The following is a 19,698-nucleotide window of genomic DNA, read 5'->3' on the forward strand; positions in this document are numbered from 1 at the left end:
GCCGATAAAAACCTTTCTGAGGCTTTTATTTGTCAAGTGTGTGTTGACTGTGACTTGTGAATTATAGAACATTCGTTCATTTTGATACCTCAGCTTTCCCAAATCTGCCCCACTTGTTGAAATGCAGAAAAAAAAAAAAAAAAACAAACAACAAAAAGAAGAGGCTGGGGAGGGAATTTGATGCCCCTGAATTATTTAAGATACAAATCTGCTTGACTGAAGCTGCCCAGCCTGTGCAGGACCCATTCTTTTGCCTAAAGGGATGAGCTCTGTGTGGATCCCACTCTGAGAGAAAAAGGGAAAAATAAGAGCAGCTCTTTTCCTGTGTGAGCACCGCAGATAAAACTGCAGCAAACATGGCCCCCATCTGAACTCTGCCCTGGCATCCAGAGCCTGGGCAAGGCTTGAGCAGTCCCACACGAGTTTGGGGAAGTTTGGTGAGATTTGAGAGCTGCACTGTGTTTGTCCTACCTTCCCACACAGGCCTGAAAAGGCTCCAAGTTGTCCTTTCCCAGCCTCTGTCAGAACCACAGTGAGGACAAAAGCTTTCTTCCCTGTGAGCCCTGAGAAATGATAATAAGGCTTGGGCTACCAACCCATCACTCCTCTTGGGAAAGTGCTGGCACCCACTTGTGCCTGGACAGGCAGAGCTGCACAGACACTGCAGTTCTGTTTGCAGGGAAAGGCCACGGGGAAAAAAATGCAGTTCCCATCATGAAACCAGGAGAAAACCACTCTCAGGGCAGCCTTGATGTGAATGGGCTGAAACTGAAGCAAATGTTATCAGAAAAGCAGAACCAAGTGCTATAGAAAACTCTCTGCTTGTGTCCCTGTGCACTTGAGGAGCCAGCAAAGCATCCTGGTGTCTCTTTCCAGGGCTGTGTGTTGGATCAGTCAAAAAAATCCTGGAGGAAGTGCTCCTCCCTGTGCAAAATGTTCTGAAAATGGCAGATTTAAAACCTGCTGTGTGCATCTATCACAGCTATTCCAGGGACCCCAGAGAGAGTTAAAAGGAAATCTGAATGCTGGTGGCACCCCCATCCAGCACTGCAAGCCATTGGGAGTGATGCTGCTGTCTTAGCAGGAATTCCCCTGGCACATACAGAATCACTCCAGATTTACTGCCATGTCAGTGAGTAAAATTCAGCTTCCACAGCCCAGCCTTCCTGCTGCATCAGCCTGGGCCTTGGCAGAAATGAACATCAGGGATCCTGGAATATGTTGGTGCATCAGAGCAGCAAAAGTGTTTGCTCCTGAAAAATCTCAGTCTGAGTGTGTCAGCCCTATGTGGTATCAACTGCTTGGACTGAAATAACTTCTGGCCTGCTTCAAAGCCCCTTGGCTGCTGTCTTCTGCTTTTCCTGCTTTGTGAAGACAACACAGAGGAGGATTTTGCACCACTGGAAATGATGCTCAGCATCTGTGTTCAGATTTTGGGCTTCTTGAGCCTGGGGTATCGAAGAGTTTGACCTTGTTCTCTGCTGCTCCCTTTCACCATCTGCCATCAAATCTTGTGATTTAAAAAGCTTTTTTCAGGTTATCACCCCAGGCTGGCTCTGTGCTGTGCTCCACACAACACACCAGGCAGTGCTGGTCCACCTTCTAAAGCAGAGGTGCCCCAAAGGATGGGAGTGACCATAACCACAGGGAGATTCTCCAGGGAGCTGTGAAAACCCCTGAGTGGGATTAAACACCCCAGTGGCACTGCTTAAATTTTATCAGTGCTTTCTCAGCCTCATCAGGCTGACCTGCACCTTCAGCTGCCTTAAAAACTTGTTAATAAGCTTTTAATATTAATATATTCTGAACATAAGAGACCTAAGAGTTCCCTGGCCTGGTTTTGGCTGGGAGAGAGTTAATTTTCATCCCAGTAGCACCAACTCCAGGTGTTGTGGTTTGGAGTCAGTGTGAGGATAATGTTGATAAAACACTGTTGTTTTCAATCATGGCTAAGCAGTGTCTGTGCTCAGACTTTTCAGTTTCTCATGAGTTGCCAGTGAGGAGATTTGGGGGCACAAGGAGCTGGGAGGGGTCACAGTCAGGACAGCTGACCCCAGCTGACCCAAGGATATTCCAGACCATCTGGAGTCATGCTTATCAAATAAACTGAGGCAAATCCATCCATGGGCTGGACAAGTGCATTGTGCATCACTTTAATTTGTACATTGTAATACTCTTTTATTGTCATTAGTCATTATTACCTTCATTCTAAATTCACACATGACCAGCCTGGCCTCTGGAGAGCGACACATTTGTGCAACCAGCAGAGAAAATCTTTGGAAAATGCTGTTCTGTCACAAATTGTCCATGCTTTAATTAAGCAATCCTCATCAGGGAGGAAGATAACTATGAGATACATGAGGGGAGGAACACAGTTGATCTATAATGAAATCAGCTCCCAAATGAGGTCGCCCACCCACGTGCTTGTGCAGGAGCCAAGTGCAGGGAGATGAGTCCAAGCTTTTGTAGCTCTGTAAAAGAATGGGGCACGCTCTGGGTGGGGAGGGGACATGAGTAATGCAGTTACTGCTGGAGAACTTGAGGACAAGGACAAACGTGTCCTCCCGTGCTCTCCTCTTAAAGGAAAATTCCCTTATTTCTGTGTCTCCTGACAAAGTACCCTGGAGCAGGCTCCAGGCACACACTGGCCAATGCAGCATCCCCTGGAGGCTTACCCCATTAAAACAGGAACTAAAAACACCTTTCTGTCCCCTTGACATAGATTTAGGTACATAAAACCAAGCCTGCCCTTAATATCCTTAAATCTTTAAATGACTCACCATACTCTGCTTTTCTGGTCAGAAAAGTAGATCACCTGTGACTCTAAATGCCAAGTACCAGAACTAGAATATTTAGAGCAGTAGGTTGTAACTCAGGAGACTTTCAGCTCTTGATGTGGCCACAGGTTTCTGTGTCACCTGAGGAATCACCTGGGACCACAGACAAAAGAAAAAAGTCCCCAAAGTGGCCTTACAATTTCTTTGGTCTCCAGGTGCCAGCAGGATGGGAATTACTTCAGACTCCATGTGAAGAGTTTCACCTGGGAAACTACAACAGCTGCTAAGAGTTATCAGTGCAGAGCACTGTGAGAGCAGAGCTAGCATCTGAAACTGCAAGACAAACCTTCACTAAATATAAAAATGGCATTGCATGATCAGGTGTCCTGGGCTCCAAAGCAGATGTGAACTGCAGTGGGCATGGCCTGGGCACTGCAAAAAAAACCCTAAAGCTTGGTGCAGGGGGTTCTGTCTGGGAGTGCAGAGCTGCTCTCTGCTGGGGGAGGCTTGGACAAAGTTCCTGCAGCAGCAGCATCCCACAGACCAGGAATGACAGGGCAAACACGAGCCAAACCCCATCCAATTCCTGCCAACGTTAAACAAGGCTCTGATTTCAGGCTGTGAGAGGGGCAGCACTCAGCATCTCTGATGATGGAGAAGGGGAAAGCCTAAGCCTGAGCACATTTCTCATGACCCTGAGACAGGAATGGCTTTATCCAAATCCCACTGAGAAACAAGTGCTACAGGCAATGCTTTAAATATTTAATGTTTACACAACACTTGGAATACAAGTGGCAATTCAAAGAGAAGGGAACTCCTGTCTCTGTGAGCTCCTCAGGGAGTTTTCTCTTCATGTGTGTTTTTCAGCTTGACTGGCACCTGCCCACACAGACAGCAGTGGCAGCAGGGGATGTGTCCTGTGTGCCCCAAAAACATCCATCCTGCTCCACTGCACAGGGCCCTCACTGCCAGAGAAGTGGGGAGAAGCTGGGGAAGGACTGGTGATTTCAGCTCCTTCAGCCCCTATCCCAGCCCCACAAACTTTATTTCACTGCCAGCTCAGTTTCTGCTCCAGCTCCACATCTCCCACTGCTGACAGGTGAAGCTGCTCCAGGTTCTCAGCAGGATCTTCATTTTATCTCCAGCCCCCAGTCTCTATCCTGTCCCACGTTGATGTTTTGCCAGCTGTGCTGTCTCAGCTCCAGCTCCTCAGCTTCTCTCTGCCTCCAGCTAAAAGCTGCTCCTGTTCTCACCGCAGCCCAGGGTGTTGACAAGGACACAAATCAGTCACTGCCATCACTTCAGGATCTCCATGAGCTGTCACACCCATCCCAAACTGGCACTGCTAATGAGACCTGACCCCAAACACACACCTTTCCACAATCCCACCCCAGCTGGCAACAGGGGCAGGGAACAGCCACTGAGCCCCAGGTTCTCCATCCCAAAATGTGCCCTTGGGCTGGTTCAGAACCTCCCTGAGATTCCAGCCCTGGGGAGCTCCTGCAGCTCCATCCCCTTCCCTGTGGGATTTATCTCGGCTCCACATGGGTTTGGGTCTGGCTCCATCCCCTTCCCTGTGGGATTTATCTCAGCTCCACATGGGTTTGGGTCTGGCTCCATCCCCTTCCCTGTGGGATTTATCTCAGCTCCACATGGGTTTGGGTCTGGCTCCATCCCCTTCCCTGTGGGATTTATCTCAGCTCCACATGGGTTTGGGTCTGGCTCCATCCCCTTCCCTGTGGGATTTATCTCAGCTCCACATGGGTTTGGGTCTGGCTCCATCCCCTTCCCTGTGGGATTTATCTCAGCTCCACATGGGTTTGGGTCTGGCTCCATCTCCTTCTCCATGGAATTTATCTCAGCTCCACGTGGGTTTGGGTCTTGTTCCATCCCCTTCCCTGTGGGATTTATCTCAGTTCCATGTGGGTTTGGGTCTGGCTCCAGCTCCAAGGCTTTATCCCCTGTGGACCCATTCCTACAACCTTTATTCAATAAATGCCATCAATCTAATAAGAGAATAAAAATACTGTAACGCAAAGTATTAGTAGAACACAAAAGCAACATAGTAACAGAATATTTACTGCCTATATTTTTAACGTTACTTCCATCTCCAGATCCCCACACGGCCGTATCCCACCCGCCCCTCATTCGGGGACAACTTTCTCCCCACAGGCTCCGCCCCAGCCTCCCCTCACGGGGCACAGCGGGCACCGACGGGGCCGGGCCGAGCACCGACAGCGCCCCGGGACGCTGCCCGCCCGAGGGCACGGCCCAGCAGCCGCAGAGGTTCGGTTCGGTCCGGTCCGGTCCGGTCCGGTCCCGGGCAGCTGTGAGGGCCCTGACACAGCTCGCACTAACACCCGCACAGCAAACACCGCACCTCACACTGCATGCCAGGCCTCCCGCGCACGCTATTTATACCCCGGCCCGGCCAGCGCAGCCAATCCTAGCGCGCTGCCCGCCCCGCCCCGCCCCGCTCCGCTCCGCTCCGCTCCCCGCTGTCCCCTCCCGCTCCGCTCCCGCTCCCGCTCCCCGCCGTCCCCTCACGCCCCGCTCCCGCTGCCGCCGCTCCGGGCTCGGGCCCGCCCGCTGCCCGCTGCCCGCCCGGCAAACACCGGAGAGCCCCCGCCGGCCCTTCCCGGGCCCCAACAGCACCTGTCGCGGCTGCGGTAGCGGGGCCGTTGTTCCGCCGGGTCCCGAAGCGGCGGCCGTGTGGCCTGCGCCTCAGGACAGCCGGGCTGAGGGGCCGGGCCGCGACTGCCCGGGCGGATCCCCATCGCATCCCGACAGTTCCTGTGGCATCCCGACAGTCCCCATCACATCCCGACAGTTCCTGTGGCATCCTGACAGTTCCTATGGCATCTTGATAGTCCCCATCACGTCCCGACAGTTCCTATCCTATCCCCACAGAACCCAAAAGTCGTTATCCCATCTCGACAATCCCTATGGCCTCTCAACAGTCTCTATCCCATCCCGACAGTCCCTATGGCATCCCTACAGTGCCCATTGCATTCCAACAATCCCTATCACATCCCGACTGTCCCCATCACAGCCCGACAGTCGCTATGGCATCCGAACTGTCCCTATGGCATCCCAATAGTGCCAACTACATCCCAACAATCCCTATGGCATCCCGACAGTCCCCATCCCATCCTGATAGTCCCTATCCCATCCTGACAGTCCCCATCATATCCTGATAGTCCCTATCCCATCCTGACAGTCCCTATCCCATCCTGACAGTCCCCATCCCATCCTGACAGTCCCCATCCCATCCTGATAGTCCCCATCCCATCCTGATAGTCCCTATCCCATCCTGACAGTCCCCATCCCATCCTGACAGTCCCTATCCCATCCTGACAGTCCCCATCCCATCCTGACAGTCCCCATCCCATCCTGACAGTCCCCATCCCATCCTGATAGTCCCTATCCCATCCTGACAGTCCCTATCCCATCCTGACAGTCCCCATCATATCCCAGCAGTCCCTATCCCATCCCAACAGTCACTCTACCATCCCGACAGTGATTTCAGCTCCAGCCCCAAGTGCTTTATTCTGTCAGTTCTGCTGTTTCAGCTCCAACTCCCCATCTCCACTTCCACCACAGCCAGGTGAAACTCCTCCTGGTTCTCACGGCAGGATCTCTTTGGCTGCAGCTCTCTGAGGTTTCCTCTCCAGCTCTGGAGCACACATTCCAACCCCAGCCTCACGATTTGACTCCAGTTCCAGCCATTCGTCTCCCGGCCCTACAATGATTCCAGCTCCACTCCTAGAGCTGCTATCATAGCCCCACAGTCACTATATCCCAGTGATTCCACCCCTTCCCTCACCTGGGAACCCTCAGTGACCCTTCCTGGCCCCAAGGGCCCTCGGGGAGCTCCCACTGGCACATCAGGAGGGCCAGGAAAGGCAAAGGAGAGGGAGCCAAGGCAAGGGGAGGGCAAGGCAGGGCTTGGCAAAGGAAGGCAAGAGTACAAGGGAAGGCAAGGCAAGGAAATGCTAAGCAAGTGAGGAATATGCAGGGCAAGGCAAGGGAGCTACCACACCTCAGCTACTCCTCCCTTCCCTTGCCTTTCCAACCCTTCCCTCGTCTTGCCTTGCCCACCCCTCCCTTGCCACGCCTTGCCTTGCCTTCCCCACACCCCTCTTGCTTTGCCTTGCTGACCCTCCCTTGCCTTGCTTTGTCTTTTCTGCCCCATTCTTGTCTTTCCCACTCGTCCCTTGCCTTCCCACCTCTCCCTGGCCTTTCCTACCTCTGTCCTTGCCTTTCCCATCCCTCACCTTTCCCACCTGTCTTTGGCTTTCCCACCTCTCCCTTGCCTTTCCCATCCCTTGCCTTTCCCACATCTCCCTTGCCTTTCCCACCCATCCCTTGCCTTTCCCACCTCTCCCTTGCCTTTCCCATCCCTTGCCTTTCCCACATCTCCCTTGCCTTTGCCACCCATCCCTTGCTTTTCCCTCCCATCCCTTGCTTTTCCCTCCCATCCCTTGCCTTTCCCACCCATCCCTTGCTTTTCCCAACCTTTCCTTCCCTTTCCCACCCTCGCATCCCTGGCTGATGTCGCCACCTCGAGGCCACCGGGCTCGTTCCCCCCTCCCGGGCTCACAGGAGGGAGGGAGGATGGATTTTTGTGCGTGTCCTACAGCGGAATAAATCCTAGGGCCGTTCCCTCACAGGAGTGTTCCCCTGCTCCTCCTTCCACTCTTGACCAGCCTGCCTGAAAAATAACTCCAAACAAAACCTGCTTCAAACCCTGCTGCTCCAGGGAACCTGAGAGATGGCAGTGCTGCCTTGCCTGTTTACAAGTTTTTCTCCTGTTTGTAGTTAAGGTAGCTGGGGATAAAGCCTGCTCTGTACCCTTCAGCTTCTGTGACAGCTCTAGACAGGACCAAAGCTCAGCCCTTCTGTGCCTTCTGTTTTGGGGATTGTTTTCCTTTAATTCAAGAAGGTTCAGTGCTAGCAAACCATCAGCCTGGGACTGATCCCTTACTCCAACCTGTCATTTGTGCTTTGGGAGAAAGTAGGAAGGAACCTGTTATCAAAATTCCACAATGTGAAGGATGAGTGATCCAGGTTCAAAATGCTGTTGTTGAGCAAAATCAGGCACAACTGGATTCACAGCTCTGGAAGTTTTCAGTGAATCTTGCTTGTTTTTCAGACTCTGCCTCTTGGGCTCTTCTTTGTTCAAACTGCTTAAATTAGAAAGAGTAGAGTAAACATGTAGGATTTAAGCTGAATCTCTGCTGGAAACCACCTCATGTTTTATTAAGAAATTGCCCCATGAAATGAAGTGAATAATAGATGAACATATCTCTGGTGGTACACCAGAACCTGGCAGAGGAGTGTGTGTGCAAGGTGATGGGCAGGAATTTCTGAAGGTGTGAATGGGCTCTGAGCTCAAGGTGCTGAACAGATGTGGGGTATGGAAGACCTTGTGAAGGAGCAAGTTCTGGGGGTTTGCATTCTGGTGTTGCTTACAAAACAGGCTGGCTCTGGGCTCTGCCTCTGCTGAGGCTGCAGGAGGAGCCAGCTTTGGAAAGCAGCAAGTCTGGAGCAGGGGAGAGTGTGGTGGGGCACTGCTCAGGCTGTGCAGGAGAGCAGTGAGGAAATTGGGGGCTCAGGAGATGCAGCACAGTCATGGATGGAAACCATCCAGAGGAGGGGACACATCCAGCAAGGAAGCAAAAGGCTTCAGGGCTCATTCAAGGATTTCAGGTATGATGATGTAAGGCTAAACGGTTCACAATAAGTGAGATTTCTTTTCCAGGCTTTTTTTTTTTTTTTTTTTTTTTTTTTTTTTTCCATTACTTGTCATCCATGTGGCTCATCTTACTGCCTGTCCAAAGGAATTTCTGTTTCTGACAAGACTTCCAGCAAGAGCTCCTCCTCAGCCCAGACAAATCCTGTCCAGTTCTTGGATTACACTACTCACATCAAAAAGTTCTCGTGGTTTTGTTCTGCACTGGATCAAAGCAAAGGCAGCTACTGCAAGAACACATCTTATAAGCTGTGAATATTATTATCAGCTCACAGAGTGGAATTTTGTTGTGCTCTTGTGGAGGTTTTCATCTTCTTCCCTCAGCTGTGCACATGAATCACAGTGTGTGTGTAATATACAGGCATCAGCTTTTTATTATGATTTAAACTCTGGGCTACTTACTCAATCAGGAATTGGAAACACATGGCTTTAGTATGTAAGGCTTTTTTACTCATGAAATAGTAAAACTGTAGTGGCAACTTCCAGGGACTTTCAGTACCAATTTCATGCCTTCAAAAGGAATTGGGGTAAAAGAGCAAATAGTCCTGCGGTGAACCTTGCAGTGCAGAAATTTGTGATACTTCTTAATCATCTTCAGAGTATTTTGTGGATGTAACTCATCCCCTGAGATCCAATCTCCTCTAGGAGATTTTCTCAGTAATAATGTTGAGGAGAAGGAATGAATCTATTTGTAAACTTAGACCAGTTATGCTAAAATGAGGATTAAATGGAGGAGGAAAACTGGGGAGAATATATAAAACTATGGTAGAGATGAAATTTTGTAATGCATTTTGAAATGGTGCTTGTTCAAAAATGGGACTACATTTGCTAAAATACAAATAAAAGCCACATAATGGCAAAATAAAGGTGTTATAGTCCTCAAATCAGAAAAAATTCAAGTCATATTAACCCAGATGTTTAGGATTTGCCCAAAAGGAAATTGAGGCTGAGCAAAGTAAGGAGAGTAGCTTGTTTTCCCAAAATCATTTCTTGTCGAGAATTTCTTTGTGTCCTGCTTTTTATTTTGCCACAGCACAGAGAAATGTATTATTTTCTGGGTACTAAACTTTGTTAACCCCATAAAGTGATACCAATTCCTTTACTAGGACAGGGAGAGAAGAATGAGTGCTGTGCAGCCTAATAAGGAATGTAACTTCTTTTTTTTTTCTTTCACGGTGCACATTAATCTGTTGTTTTCCCTACCAAAAAAAAAAAAAAAAAAAAAAAAATCCAAACAAACCCTGCAACTCTTGCCAAACAGCCTGGCCTTATCTCCTTCTTCAAGAGTTCATTCACAGTTCCAGCCACAGCCACAGCTGAGAGTTTGGAGTCAGGAGCACACGAGGCTCTGCACTGTGGGTCAGCTCAGAGCTTTCCTGGTGTCCCTGGGACATCCCCGGCAGAGTTATCCCAACACTCACCCCCTGGAGATGTGATCTTGGTACAGCCCAGAGAATTCCAGGTTAAGAAGCTGAAGGATCAGTGTTTGCAGGAGCCACTTTGGAGCTGGATGTGCCCTGAGCAGCGTGTGACCCCAGCCAGGTGAGTGCCTGACTGGTGTTTACTGATTAACACCTTTGTCAGCAGGAAAGAAAACTCTGTGTGAGCCATCATGAGCCAACACAGTGAGAAAATGCTTTGGATTACTTGACTTTGTTTAATATATAGTTCTCTTAGAACTTAGAAAGTCACAGCTCTGTGCTAACTCTGAGCTAAACTTTATTGCAGGATTTATTGCCAAAGCATGAGTGCTCTCCTTTCTTCTGGAATAACCAGTTCTACTCTACTCTTCTCTCTACAGGCATCCTTTACAGTTATCCCAAAAAAGGGGCCAGACTGATAAAGTGTGATTTGATCTCTTATAATTCCATTTGCCATCCTGTTTCTCATCTTCCAAAATATTGTCTGTTCTCACTGTGGATTCTTTCACTGTGAAATTCAAGGGGGTTTTTTTAACTTGTTTTCATTGTTCTTGTGAAGGAGAGATTTTTGTGCTGTATCTAAAATAATTGGTAAGTGGATATATAAAATAATGGAGTGGCCTGATAAGGAGTTACTGATTAATTTGCAATCTCTTTTTTCAAACTAACTTTTATGAAAAGGCAGAATGGAGAGGTACTGGAATTCTGAAGAAAGCTGTTTCCTGTGGTTTCAGCACAAAACCTTGGCTTGAGTGAATCAAGTGACAATGCTGTTTGCATTTTCTTTAGAGCTTTTTATAGATCACTTGACTGGATTAATGTTAATTGTAAAAATTGATATCTACTGCACTAAATGACTTTAAAAAAATCTAACTGGAATTGTACCTCTCTGATGTTAACTGAAAGTGTCTGTGATTTTGAGGCTATGCTGGAAGCCACTGAAGGACAAGGTTTCTAGAAACATGAAGACACCTGTGCACTTTGGAAAATCCTGAAAGGAGCCACAGGTTTTGTCTCTGCTTGTAATGATCTTCAAGAATTTCAGGATTTTGTTGAAGGTTTCACCTGGAAATCAGGTGGAGGCAAAAGTCTGCTCTGCTGCTAATCCCATTGCTTTTTAAATCTTTGCCCTTGCCTGAGGGGAGAGAGAGAGTAGTTAAAAGTGTTTCACAGCAAATACTCGGGGATAAACTTTCATGGGAAAGGCAATGAGAGCAGAGAAGGAGTCCAGCCAGAGATTATCCTCTCAGAGTGTGTTCTGCCAGGACTTTGAGTGGTTTTGACTATGAAATCAGCATTGTAGTGCTGAACCATCACAGGTGTATATAGATTTCACTCAGTTCTCAAGCTGAAAAGATCCCACACACCCCTGCCCATCAGCCCTACAAATCTGGGGTGTTTCTGCTCGTGCCAGATGCAGTTGTTCCCCTTTGGGCACTGTCACCTGCAAGGACAGCTTTTCTCAGCAGCTGTTTGCTTCAGTACTCCCATCCTGAAGGGTCAGAATGGGTTTGCACTTTATCTCACCAGGAACTGGTGAGATGGAGAGTTGGAGAGAAAACAATCTGTGAAAATCAGTGGCAGATTCTTGGGAGAGCTCCTGCTCCACTCCTGGGATTAGGAAATGTCAGGCTTGGTCCTGACCCAGCACCCACCTCTGCAGTGCCACAGAACCTCTCCTATCCCAGTGAGGCCTGAAGCAAAGCCTGGTTAAGCACTGTGCTGTTGCAGTTGTAATTAATTTTATGTTGTAATTAATTTTATGGTAGAAAAGCTTTGGTTTATATTCTGATGGTTGTGCCAGGCCATGGTGCTGTCTGTGGAAGCAAACAGGTTGTCTCCTGATGTCCAGTTACTCTCCCCCACATTCCTGCTCAGTAGTGATAGGATACAGGCAGATACTCCCAGATGAAAATATGTGGTTTCCAGTCTTGATTTGAAGTGTGCCAAAACTGCACAGCAGAACAAGGTTGGCACCATCCTGTTTCTGCAAGAAACCAAATGCTTGTGTCTCCTTTCCACAGGTAATTCTTGAGCTGAGCTAACAGAGAAACCTTTACATTCCTATGCAAGTTCTCAGTTACAGAGGCCATAAAATAGTCAAACTAACCTTATTTTGTTGGAAAATCCAAATACTGGATGAAAGAAGGGCTAATGCTGCACAATCATGGTCTTCCCAGAGCACACAATAAACTTGGTGTTTCACTCATTCAAGGAGAGCACTGCCATCCAAAACTACTGAGAACCCTGGATCATGGTCATTAATACTGGACAGGGTGCATTAAATTATCCTGTGCAGCAAATTTGATCCAAATTGAATATATTCTTACTAATGCAATTGCACATCCACACAACATGGATTTTACACTGACTTTATAGATTTTTATTGGCTTATGCAGAGAAGGTGAGGAGATCTAGTCCAGCATAAAGCCTCCCAGTTAATGCCTTGAGCTGTTTAAAGAATTTGAATGAGTAAATTTCTCCAGAAGAGATGCTCCTGCTGCAGCAGTAGCAGCTGAACAGCCAAGATTGTGAAACCACAGTGTTTATGAAGTGAAAGATTTTCAGCTACTTTAAGTTCCCCTGCACTCTTAATACAGATTTGCAAAGTCATTGCATTGTAAGGACCTGTGATCACTCTGCACAGCAAGAAGGAGCATTAACCTATTCCAGCTGGAGCTCTGGAAGTTCCTTTAATTAGTTTTACAGAAAACCAGCTCAGAGTAATTGAAAGCTTTTGGCTGCAGGGCTGCTTTTTTGGAGGCACTCACTGGTTTGATTGTTCTGAAGCAAACTATGGAGACAGAGATGTTTGGGAAAATACAAAACTATGTTTGCAAACAGTGAAATACTTGAGTCCCTGTTTTGCTCTTGTAGTCCAAACAGTGGCTTTGAGGTTTGCTGAGGAGTCAGTGTTGAAGGGGCAGAGTTTGGAGCTGGGAGGTTTTTGTGAGTTGTCAAGACAGGCACAAAAGAGAAACCTGAGAACCAGGTGTGGGTGGCTGTAATCTTCAAACTGGATTCATGCAATAACAGAATGGTTTGGGTTGGAAAGCTCATCTCATTCCACCACCCTGGGCAGGGATATCTTCCACTGTTCCAGGCTGCTCAAAGTCCAATCCAACCTGGCCTTGAACACTCCTGGGATGGGAGTCCACAGCTTTGGGCAATCTGTGCCAGTTCTCAGGAAAGAATTTCTTCCTGGAATCCTAATCTAAACCTCCCTTCTTTCAATTTAAAACCCCTTGTCCTATGTCTGCCCATGTGAAAAGTCGCTCTCCCTATTTTTTATAAAGTCCCTTTAGGAAATGAAAGGCTGCTCTAAGGTTTCCCTGGAGCCTTCTCCAGGCTGAGGCACCCCAGCTCTCTCAGTGTGGGAGGCTACCCCAGAGCATGGAATATGCTGTGTGCATCATTTCTGGCATCCCTCCATCCTTCCCAGAGAGGGGCTCCTGAACCAGCAGGAATGTGGGCCTGAACTCAGGATCCACTCTGGAAGAAGCAGTTTTATTTTCAAAGCTGTGGCCCACTGTAGCCTTAAATCCTGCCTGGAAATGCTCTTTGCCCTTTTAGTCCTGGTGCTGTGCATGGAAATTCCTTGGAGCCCTGCAGCTGGAACAGCAAAGTGTGACAGAATTTATGCATTACAACACACCAAGCCTCCTCCTTGCAGAGGAGTTTCAACTGGCACCGAGGGCCCTCTGCAGCTGCTTGGCCTCTGGGGCTGAAAGGCTGGGCTTGGTCAGGAAAAACCCAGCCCTGCTGTCCCTGACCCTCGGGCTGGGATGGGAGTGGGAGGGATGGCTCAGCTTAACAGCTGCAGTAGCTGCTCTGTATGAGCTTCTACCCTGCATGTCACTTGGTTACATAGAGCAACAAATCTGGGATGAGAGCAGATGAATTCTGTGCAGGTTTGTGTATTTATTGCATGAATTTAAGGAGGGTGTAGTTATTCCTCACACACCTCCTCTGGACAGTGCTGTTTGTTGTGGATCTCCTGTGTAGCATCTGGGGGACAGGAAGGTTAAGACAGGGAAATGTCAATGTAAAGAAACAGTGTTGCATAGTTTAACATTGAAAGCTTATCCTAATGCTCTGGTGAAGACCTGGATTTCAAGGGAATGTCCCTTTAATTTATGGCTGCTGGTATTTGCTCAGTGCTGAATGTGATTTAGCTGTGCTCTGGCTCCAGCAGAGGAATCATCTCTGAGTATAAACTGTAAGTAAAACTGAGACTGTTCCATGGTCAGGCTGAAGAGGGGACTCTGCACCAGCTCCAGTTCACTCTTCTACTGAAACTCTTTTTCTAATAAGGATGGGAAACTTTGGAAAAACAGAGGGGCCAAGAAAGACTTAAAAGCTGGGAGGTTGAAAGCTCAGTGATGTGAGACCTCCTGTACTTCTGCTGATACCATGGGGGATTGGGTGACCTGTAGAGCTCTTCAGGGTTTTTTTTTCCCTATTCTTTTCTCCTCTGTCCCTCCCTCAGAGTGGTCCCTTCTCTCTGTGGAGCAGCAGAGTGTCTATGAGGTGGGGTGCAGTATTTTTAGGACTGTGTTTCTTCACTCCAGTGTGCAGAGCTCATTCTGTATCACATGGCAGAGCAGGGAGCCCTGGCAGAACAGCTGCCTCAGCACTGCAAGGTTGGAGTGCCAGTGAGCCAGGGTAAAGCTGGGGTTGTGGAGCAGGGGATGTTGTGCTGCTGTGTGCCCCAGCTGGAGGAGGAAGTGTCATTCTTAGTTTGGGAGCTTCAGTGATCAACTGAAGGTGAAAAACTGGGAGCTGCTTCAAAAATAAACCTTGAAATGGAGGCAGGTCTGTCCTGGTGGGTGAACACCCCAGGAGAGGTGGGCTCAGCTGTGCTCCTCCATCCTCAGAGCTCAAACCACCAGGCTGTTGTATAGAAACTGCACTGACATTCTGGATGGAGGGCTTTCCAATGAGAATGAGGTATTTTTACTGAGTTTAAAATGGGCAGCTCTAGGTTCCTGTGAGAGTGGAATCCTCCTGGTTCTCCAGATGGTGATGGGACTTGAGCTCAGTGCCTCCTGGGTGGGGTGAAACATTCAGCAGCCAGGATGAGCAGCCCTGGGAGCCTGAGCCCCTCAAACACACTGCAGCTGTCACAGGGAGCCTGGAGAGGGGCAGGATAAGAGACTGGCAGGAGAATCCTCCTTCTTATTGGTGTTTCCCTTGTTGAGCACAGGGTGAGGCAGACAGTGTTTTATCACCACCTTCTGTGCACTGCCACAGACATTCCAGGCTGTTGTGGAATGAAGTTCTAATCCTGGAAGGACTCACATTCCTGTCTGGCAGATAGGTGGGGAGAAAGGGCAGGGGAATGAGATCATGAAAGACCTATCTCAGTGAATTAGGCAGTGACAGAAAACTCATCACCCAGGGGCTATTTTAGAAAACAAATAGCCTTGGTTTAGAATGTTAGATAGTTCATGGGGAATTTTTAATGATCAAGAATGCCAGTTATCATGAAATAATCTATATCCCACCCAAATTAGTCAGACTATTTTGTTGTGATCCCTGAGGTACGTCTGTAAAATTGACAAGTTGTTCTACACTTGAATTTGAAGAACTGGCTTGTGGGGGGAAGCAAATCTATTTGCCTTGACTTGAGAGGCCACCTGCCAAGTGAGACTTTTTTTTGAGAGAGATAAGTAACCAGAAAGGAATAGAATCACAAAATGGTTTTGATCTTAATGCACATCCAGTCCCACTCCCTGCCATGGGCAGGGACACCTTCCACTATCCCAGGTTGCTCCAAGCCCCATCCAACCTGTCTTTGGACACTTCCAGGGATGGGGCATCCACAAACAGCTTTCACTCACAAGAATAAAGACCACAATAAATTTGACATTTCCAAGTGTTCCTCTTCTGTATTTCTCCTGCTGTGCTCACTTGCACACCTGCAAGAGCTGGCTTTAGTTTCCTGCAGATTTGTGGAATCTCATCCAGTTTGTGCTGCAGGTGGCTCAAGGAGCAGCAGCTGAGCTCCCTGCAGCTGGACACAGCCAGGATGATGTGGTGCCATGCTCCAGAGCAGGATGTTGGTTAATTCAACCTGCACTTGTCTTTATTGCTGTAGGCAAGGAAGGGGAGATACATCTCTAATTCCAACCTGTGTCCAGAAGGAAGAGGAGAGGAACTGACACACAAGACCTTTCCAAACAGGGTAAGTTCAGATTCTCTCACCACTCCCTCTCTTCAAGCAGAGGTAACATCCCTCATGTCCTCCAAATTTCAAACTAGCCTGATTTCTCATTTGTAAAATGTTTTAAAGTTGAGCTATGTGGGTGCGACCATAAAATTGCCAAGTTTGATTGTCAGGATTCTGGGAATTTAGGTCTGAGAACACATTGTTTGGGGTTTTTTTTTTTGTTGTTGCTGTGCTTTTTAAAATACTTTTAGTTCTCATCAATTATTTGCAAGTATATTCTCCTTCTGGGAATTCAGTTCCCTGAAATGTAACATAAAGTTCAAAGACAACAGTACAAGCCCAAAGTATTGTCACTTTAATTAAGATGGAGAAATGTGGAAATCTGGTTTTGGTTTTTTTAGGCATAAGATTTGGAGTAGATAATTCAAGCTTTAGTGGCCAGAAGAAGAATGAGGACAGAAAGATGGCCCAGCCCTTCACACATGATACAGACTGAGAGCCAAGCCTCACTCTGCTACCTTTCCAATCAGTTAGACAAATGTTGGGTTTATGCCTGGCTTGGGCTCAGTCCTGATAAAAATTCTGTTCAGACAAAAATATGATCTTTATCTACAAGATCTCCTTGGGTTTTTATTTTCCTATCCTGTAACATAATCTGATTTATAATCTGGGTTGTTTTTGTTTTATTTTAAATAAATCAGTCACCTCATTTAGAACAAGTTACATGCTCTCTTGTTAAAGGCCAGGGACTGGTATCAGCTATGGACTTTCAGAGCCTTCATAGTTTGTCCAATATTGATTTTATCTAGACAGGAAGATGTCTTCATCAGTGCAGCTCTTCCAAGACCAGAAGTACCAGGAGCTGAAGGGGCAGTGCCTCCAGCAGGGCCAGCTCTTTGAGGATCCTGAGTTTCCAGCCTCAGATGAATCCCTTTACTACGACCCAGCAGCAAAAGGGAAAGTGGAATGGAAGAGGCCAAAGGTAATGGCTGGATGTGTTTTCATTCCTCCAGCAGAGACACTTCCACCAAGAGGTGTCTGAGCAAAGCTTTGTTCTGTTGTGACTTGCCACCCTCCCCCTCACCTGTTTCAGTTTGTGTCTGGTGAATCCTTAGCAGCAAGTTGTGTTTACATAGATTAATGTTCTTAATGTTCTATTTATATAAATTTTATTATAATTTCTCATAAAACCATGCACAGATTGACCTGACACCCCTGAGATGTTGAACCATATCCCACCAGCCCCTGGTCTCTGCCAACCAGAAATGCAGAGGGTGAATTCTGGTGCTGATGCCAACAACCCAGACACAGTGGAGAGTTTTCCTCTATTGGTTGATGCCAGCTCTGGTCTCTGCATGGCTGTGCTGAGTTCACAGTGGATTTTGCCTCTGACTTGTGTAAAACCTCAATTACCCACCAGTGATTTTCTGTGCCAAATGAACAGCTATTATCTGTAAGCAACCAAGAATGCCTGTGTCTATTTGCCACTTTTACTGGCTTAACAGGAAAACAAATATTTGCTTTGAATTGTGACTAATGCAGCAGGCACTTTAAATCATTAGTACTACCTGTGTTTAGGGTCTGTTACTCTGAGGTTTTATGCTTCACATGTATTTTTAAATCAGTTCACAGCCATAAGCAAACAGTTCAGAAGAACACAAACCCATTCCCAGTCTGGCTTTCCATCAGTGTCATCTGTTCTCTTACTGTGACAAGTGGAAGCCTCTAGCCAGATGCAGGCAGTATTTTCGCCCTTAAGCATGATGAGTCTCTCCTTTACTTCACTGTGACCACTTTTGGGATTAGAGTTAATCTTCTGGAAGCACAGACTTGGGTGTCTTTCCTTAGAAAACACAATCCCAATGTGATGCCCTTCATATGCAGCTGGTGCTGTTCTGTGTCCTCTGTGATAAGGGACAACAGATGAGGCTGACCAAGGCTGGACTCTCTTTGCCAGGATGGCCTGAGGCTGCTTCTCTTTTTTGCTTCTTCTTCTTTCCTGGTGGTGCTCATTTCTCACAGCAGCTCCTCTACTGGAATTTTAGTGAGCAGTCCAAAGGTTGCTTTCCTGCTTCTCATTTTGGTTTTCCAAGCAAGATATGAGACTAAAGAATGGGGATAGTGAATTTGAGAAAGAAAAAAAAGACATTCCAAACTCTGTGGATTTATTTTTATTTCTGAGCACTTTCCTGTTTATTGGAGTTTTTCATCCTCTCCTAGAAGAGGAAATACTGTGCAACTAGTCACAGTGAGGTCAGGAAGAGTGTTTGTTCTTTGTAAGAGATGTAAAGCAAGAGCTAAACTCCAGCCAAGGATGCCATTTTGGGCCATTCTTGTGCATATGAGTTTGTTCAAGGTGGTGGTCAGTGGTTTGAAGTTTAATTGTAGGTCAGTGATTAGCTTTGCATTCAACTATTACCCATTAAACATGATGTTAATGTAGGAAACCTCACATATTAATTAATGTTCTATTTACATTAATTTTATTATAATTTCTAATAAAACCACACACAGATTGACCTGACACCCCTGAGATGTTGAACCATATCCCACCAGTCCCTGGCCTCTGCCAGCCAGAAGTTCAGAGAGTGAACTCTAGTGTTGATGCCAACAGCACAGAACCAGAGAATCTTTTTAGGCTGAAAAAGGCTTTTAGGTTGAAAAAGACTTCTAGATCTTGGAGTCCAACCCTTACCCTGACACTGCTGAGTCCAGTACTGAGCTATGTCCCTAGCACCAGGTTTGTAAAAACCACTTCCCATGGCAGTCAGTTCCAGTGCTTGACAACCCTTTTGGTAAAGAAATTTCTCATTATATCTAATCTAAACCTCCTCTGGTATGTGAATCCTTTGCTGGTGTTTCAGAACATTGGGCTCTGCCAATACCCCAGCTCCGCTGAGATAAACCTGTGAAATAACAACTGAGCTGAGCATGACCATTTCAAAGGTGCAGCATCTTCCAGAGCCCTTCAGCTCATTCAGAAAGCCTCCTGGAGAGATTCTCCGTGGGGAAAACCTGCTGTTTTTTGGGAAAAGAGTAAGAAATATTCCCTCTGGTTAGTGGACATTCTTTCTGCCACTGATATTAGCATCAGAGCCCATCCTGCTCTTTTGCTGTGATTTCCCTGGAGTTTTCCCCCTCTGCCAGGCTGAAGTGGGGCTGGGGCAGCTGTGTCCTGCCAAGAGGCAGGAGAAGCCTCTGGCCCCCTGTCTCTGGGATGTCCTTGGCACCTGTCCTGGTTAACACTGCCTCTGTGTGGTGGTCCTGCTCAGCATGGGCTGAAAATACCCAGGAATGACTCTCACTGCTGAATGGATACTTTGTCTGTCTTATTTTTAAAGAAACCTCGGGTTTGTGTGAACTTTTTCATTGACCCCTCCAAAAGGATGGAATCTCAAGAACATCTTTGTCAGTGTTAAACAAACAGCAGTGATCCCCCAAGCAGGGCAGGCAGGCATGTGAGGAAAGGGTGGCTAAGCTTGCCTCAGAGACAAACAGTGTTCTTCAGTCATTCACAGAGGAAAATAGTCTGATCCTACAGAATGAGACTCTTATCATGTGCTTTCCTGGTTT

The 19,698-nt window shown here is 47.4% G+C and overlaps 1 protein-coding gene across 3 annotated transcripts in view; it reads left to right on the forward strand.

The window, feature by feature from the left end:
* Window positions 1-9,828: 9,828 nt before the first annotated feature.
* Window positions 9,829-19,698, forward strand: part of CAPN6 (calpain 6) — a 51,753-nt gene continuing 41,883 nt past the window's right edge. The window contains exons 1-3 of one of the 3 annotated variants that reach the window (XM_056491494.1): window positions 9,829-10,074; window positions 16,054-16,140; window positions 16,935-17,107. In XM_056491494.1, coding sequence (XP_056347469.1) covers window positions 16,943-17,107 — 165 coding nt within the window. In that variant the 5' untranslated portion in view covers window positions 9,829-10,074; window positions 16,054-16,140; window positions 16,935-16,942. Of the gene's footprint in view, window positions 10,075-13,782; window positions 13,865-16,053; window positions 16,141-16,934; window positions 17,108-19,698 lie in introns of those variants that run through there. The other 2 variants (XM_056491496.1, XM_056491495.1) reach the window with 2 other exon arrangements.

Source organism: Oenanthe melanoleuca, chromosome 4A (assembly GCF_029582105.1).
Source record: "Oenanthe melanoleuca isolate GR-GAL-2019-014 chromosome 4A, OMel1.0, whole genome shotgun sequence".
Taxonomy (NCBI): Eukaryota; Metazoa; Chordata; class Aves; order Passeriformes; family Muscicapidae; genus Oenanthe; species Oenanthe melanoleuca.